A 4,508-nucleotide genomic window follows, 5' to 3' on the forward strand; every position below is an offset into this window, starting at 1 on the left:
GCAGTTCTCCCTCTAATAAACAGTTTGCTCTCTTACAGCATTATACTGAATTGTCTTTTCTGTATTCTTCAATTAAATGGAGCCACATGTTTGGAAAAGTGAAATTTTGTTAGTCTTTTGAATCATGAACAATGTTGAATGGTTTCTCATTGTAAATACAAGGTTAAATAATAAATAAGATGCTCTTAAAATATAAGTGCTTCAAGAGCATTCTTGGAGAGCAGATTCATTTAAGCTACATTAACATTTGTGAGATTAGGTATACACACTTATTTAATTTTGTATAAGTAGGCACATATACAGGCTTTAATTTATTTTCTTAAATCCAATGAAAAGCTACAACTTTCTTATTCAGTGACACATTTTTAAGAAGTTTGAATGTGTGCACAAAGATAGTGTGTACAAACATGCAAGTTAACCTACATTTACAATTTTACTCTTGGGATTTTCAGTGTGTTAAATTTTGAATGTGAGTAATACATTTGAATGTGACTGTTTAAAATGGTTTTTAAAGTAGTTAAATGAAATTTGAATTAAATGTTTGCAGAATCCCTATGTTTGGGTAGCTCAGAAAGTAGTTTGAATAGCGCTTTTCCATGGAGTGTGTAAAAGATAATCGGGTCAAAAAATAACCACTTCTGGTGTAATTTTAGGAAGTACCCAGTGAATGACAGGAATTACCATTATCAATTGACTTAGCCTCTTGTTCAAATTAGTATTTATAAGGTGCCAGAAGGAAGGTATAAGGTCAGTATTTTTAAGGTCACTGAAAAAACAGGTAGTATTTTTTTAAAATACATTTTTATTGATTTCAGAGAAGAAGGGAGAGGGAGAGGGAGGCAGGGGGGGGGTGTGAGAGAGAGAGGGAGAGAGAGAGAGAGAAACATCAATGATGAGGCAGAATCATTAATCAGCTGCCTCCTACTGAGGATCCAGCCCACAACCAGGTCTTGACCGGAATCAAAACCCGGGCCCTTTAGTCCGCAGGCCTAAGTTCTATCCACTGAGCCAAACCAGCTGGGGTGGAACAGGTAGTATTTTGAGGGAAACCTTAGTGTTTTGGGACAAATCTGTTTAAGAATTTCATGACTAAACACTAACAGGGTTGATTTTTCCATAATGGCTTTGGAAATGGAATTTACCACATTGCTTGAGGGCACTGACTTTATCTTTGCCATCATTGTACTCTTAGCACCTAGCATAAGGTAGTTACTTTTTACAAAATGCACTTGAAAGAATTGCTTTCTTTTTCTTGACTGACTGATAGTTTACTTCTGCTTTTTTTCTTTTCTTTTTTTTAAGTGTTGTTATTGACTTCAGAGAGGAGGGCAGAGAGAGAGAGGAAACATCAATGAGAATCATTGATCGGCTGCCTCTTGCACTCCCCCTACTGAGGATTGATCTGGCAACTAGGGCTTGTGCCCCACTGGGAATCAAACTGTGACCTTCTGGTTCATAGGTCGATACTGAACCTCTGAGCCACCAGCTGGCTCTGCTATCTTTTTTTATTTGTTGAGGTTTTAAATTTGCCCTAATGTTTAAGAAAATTTATATTATGCTTAATATTTGTGTTAGAATAACTAAATTTGTTATTTTAGGGTAAAATATTTGGAGTACCTTTTAATGCATTGCCCCATTCTGTTGTACCAGAATATGGACACATTCCAAGGTAATGAAAGTTTGAAATGAATAAATATTTCAAAGTGGTGTTTGAATGTTTAAAAATAAATAGTTGATTGACTCACACATTTGTTTTGAATTAACAGATGATTTCATTTCTCAGTAGTAATGTAAAAAAAAATTGACTTAAACTTCCACATATTTTTAACTTCAATTTTTACTTACTCCCAGGATTGAATTTTAAGGTTTAGTAATGAGTAAATGTTAGAGAGCAAATTATTTTTGTTCTATTAAATTAGAGATTTCAAATCTTTACCAATTCTTTTGCCACAATTCTGATTATATTCAGTAATATACTGAATTACCAATACAGCTAAAATATTGATATTTTTATTTTAGAAAAGTTGGATAAAAGAATTTTATGCTAAGATATTAGCATATTTGTGAATATAAATACATACCTTGAACTTTTTAATGTTGTTTACTATTTATAAATAATCTTTTGGACTAACTGGATCAGAAATTAGTAGGTAAGTTTACATCTTAAGAAAATAGTTTAAATGCATTTAAGGAAACTGTCTTAGCTCTTTCTAATTATTTTTCCCTCTGTCCAAAGTAGGGTTCATTCTGCCTACTCTAGTCCAGTAACCTGGGTTTTTAATTGATGCATTGTCCAAGAGCACTTACTGAGCACCTTGCTGCCTTAGAATCATTTTCCCTCAGATAATAGGTGTAGATTCATAATCTTCATTAAGGTTTCCACTTAGTATTTTGCTTTTTAAATAATCTGCAAAGGTTTGTTTATATGGATTTTCAACATTTAGAATTGCAAATTCTAATAATGACTATATCTTTGTCATAATTTTTTGCGTGCTAAAAGAAACAACAAACTACTCTGTTACCCTCTGCGTCACTGTGCACCAATGCAACTTTTATCAGTTGCTGACAGCTGATATCCATTCTAATTTATTGGTACCAGCTGTTAACTAAGCATCTAAAACTACCATTGGTTGTTAGAAATTGTTCAATATAAAAATTGAGCAGACATCTTTAAATATGAAAAAGATTGTAAGGACTGAGGTGTATTTGATTTTCTGAGAGATAATGTTAGAGTGAGAAAAAAACACCTTGCCTTATTTGAGGGGAAACGTAGTAAGTAGATGGTAGATATTTTAAGCTGTGTATGCTGTGCAAGATCACACATGGGGAGAGAATTAAAAAAAGGCGGCCTTGGAGCCTTGAGTCATCCTAGCATGTAGAGGTCTGGAAGAAAAAGAGGATCCAGAAAAGGGGTTTGAGAAGAAGCAGTCAGGGAGTCAGTAGGAAAACCAGAAGTGTGAAAAAAGTATTTTTAAAATGATCTGGGAGTGGTCAAGTGTGTTATGCTGGTAGGACAAACAAGATGAAGACAATGAATTTACCATGGATTTGGCAAGGCAGAGCCCATTGGTGACTCTGAGGGCACTTTTTTTTTTTTTGGAGTAATGGCTATGAGAGTCTGATTGGAGAGGGTGGAGGAGAGACTGGGATATGAAGGAAGGTAGATTAGAGGCAGTGCAAAAGACAAGTCCTGTGCTCTGAATGAAAGCAGAGAAACAGGATTGAGAAGGATGTAGGTTAAGTGGGTTTACTGAAGTTGTCATGGGTAAAATGGTGGTTCCTAGAGAGGAATTTAGGAAGCACGTGGCCTTTTATCACAGATTAAAGGGATTTGTACATCAGAGCTTCTGTAAGGGGTGTAGTGCCTGGTCTGCTCCTGTACTTTGGCAGAATAATGGGATTTAGAAAGATGTGTTCTGGCCACCTGAAAAGATTTCTCTGTTTCAGTTTTCTTGTTGATGCTTGCACATCTCTAGAAGAGCATATTCATACCGAAGGGCTTTTTAGGAAATCAGGTTCTGTTATTCGTCTAAAAGCATTAAAGGTAAGCATATTCTTAAACTGTCATTTTTCTTCTGTACCATATTTTTGGTGTGGTTTTGTGATTGAAATATGTAGAAGTATTACATGAATTATTGACAGAAATTGAATTTGAAAATAGCTTTTTTCATGGCAGAAGAACTTTTTTCCAAAAGAAAGTAAATCATTTCTGTAATGCTCTTCCCCCCACCCTGTTTTATTGAGGTATAATTCACCAGTACATTTAGGATGAACAACTTGATGTTTTGATTTACATATACATTGTGAAATCACCACAATCAAGCTGTTTATAAAATGCTTTGAAAGTTTAGAGTAGTTTAAAATTCATGGTCCTAGTTTCTATAAATGAAAAAAAATTTTATTATTTTTAGCCTTCTGAAAAGGAGATATATTAAAATAAGAGTTAAAAGAAATTTATTTTAAAAAGGTCTTTAGAGTACAAGAAAGGATAGTATATTTGCAATATACTCCTAAGCCCCCAAACACTCAAGATTATTTTATCTATTTCAGAATAAACTGGATCATGGTGAAAGTGGCCTGTCTTCTGCACTTCCTTGTGATATTGCAGGACTTCTTAAGCAGTTTTTTAGGGAATTGCCAGAGCCCATTCTCCCAGCTGATTTACATGAAGCACTTTTCAAAGCTCAACAGTTAGGAACAGAAGAGAAGAATAAAGCTACATTGTTGCTCTCCTGTCTTATGCCTGACCACACTATTGATATATTAAGATACTTTTTTAATTTCCTCAGGAATGTTTCTCTTAGGTAAGTAGTAATGAAAAGTCTTGGGAAATGAGAATTTAATTACTCAAGTAGCTGGATTTACTCTTATAGATAATAAAATTTCATTTGGAGTGAAAACTTTTCTTAAAAGTCCTATATAACAAAACCCTAATATGCAAATCAACCAAACAGCAGAAGACTGGCCGCTATGATGCACACTGACCACCAAAGTGCAGATGCCCAACG

The 4,508-nt window shown here is 34.5% G+C and overlaps 1 protein-coding gene across 3 annotated transcripts in view; it reads left to right on the top strand.

Annotated features, from left to right (window-relative positions):
* The first annotated feature begins 728 nt into the window (after window positions 1-728).
* Window positions 729-4,508, top strand: part of ARHGAP11A (Rho GTPase activating protein 11A) — a 21,252-nt gene continuing 17,472 nt past the window's right edge. Inside the window, exons 1-4 of one of the 3 annotated variants that reach the window (XM_006778116.2) lie at window positions 729-747; window positions 1,599-1,669; window positions 3,448-3,544; window positions 4,051-4,304. In XM_006778116.2, the coding sequence (XP_006778179.1) occupies window positions 4,240-4,304 (65 nt within the window). In that variant the 5' untranslated portion in view covers window positions 729-747; window positions 1,599-1,669; window positions 3,448-3,544; window positions 4,051-4,239. Of the gene's footprint in view, window positions 748-1,598; window positions 1,670-3,447; window positions 3,545-4,050; window positions 4,305-4,508 lie in introns of those variants that run through there. The other 2 variants (XM_015557613.1, XM_015557612.1) reach the window with 2 other exon arrangements.

This window comes from Myotis davidii, unplaced genomic scaffold, assembly GCF_000327345.1.
Source record: "Myotis davidii unplaced genomic scaffold, ASM32734v1 scaffold46, whole genome shotgun sequence".
In the NCBI taxonomy this organism is placed as follows: domain Eukaryota; kingdom Metazoa; phylum Chordata; class Mammalia; order Chiroptera; family Vespertilionidae; genus Myotis; species Myotis davidii.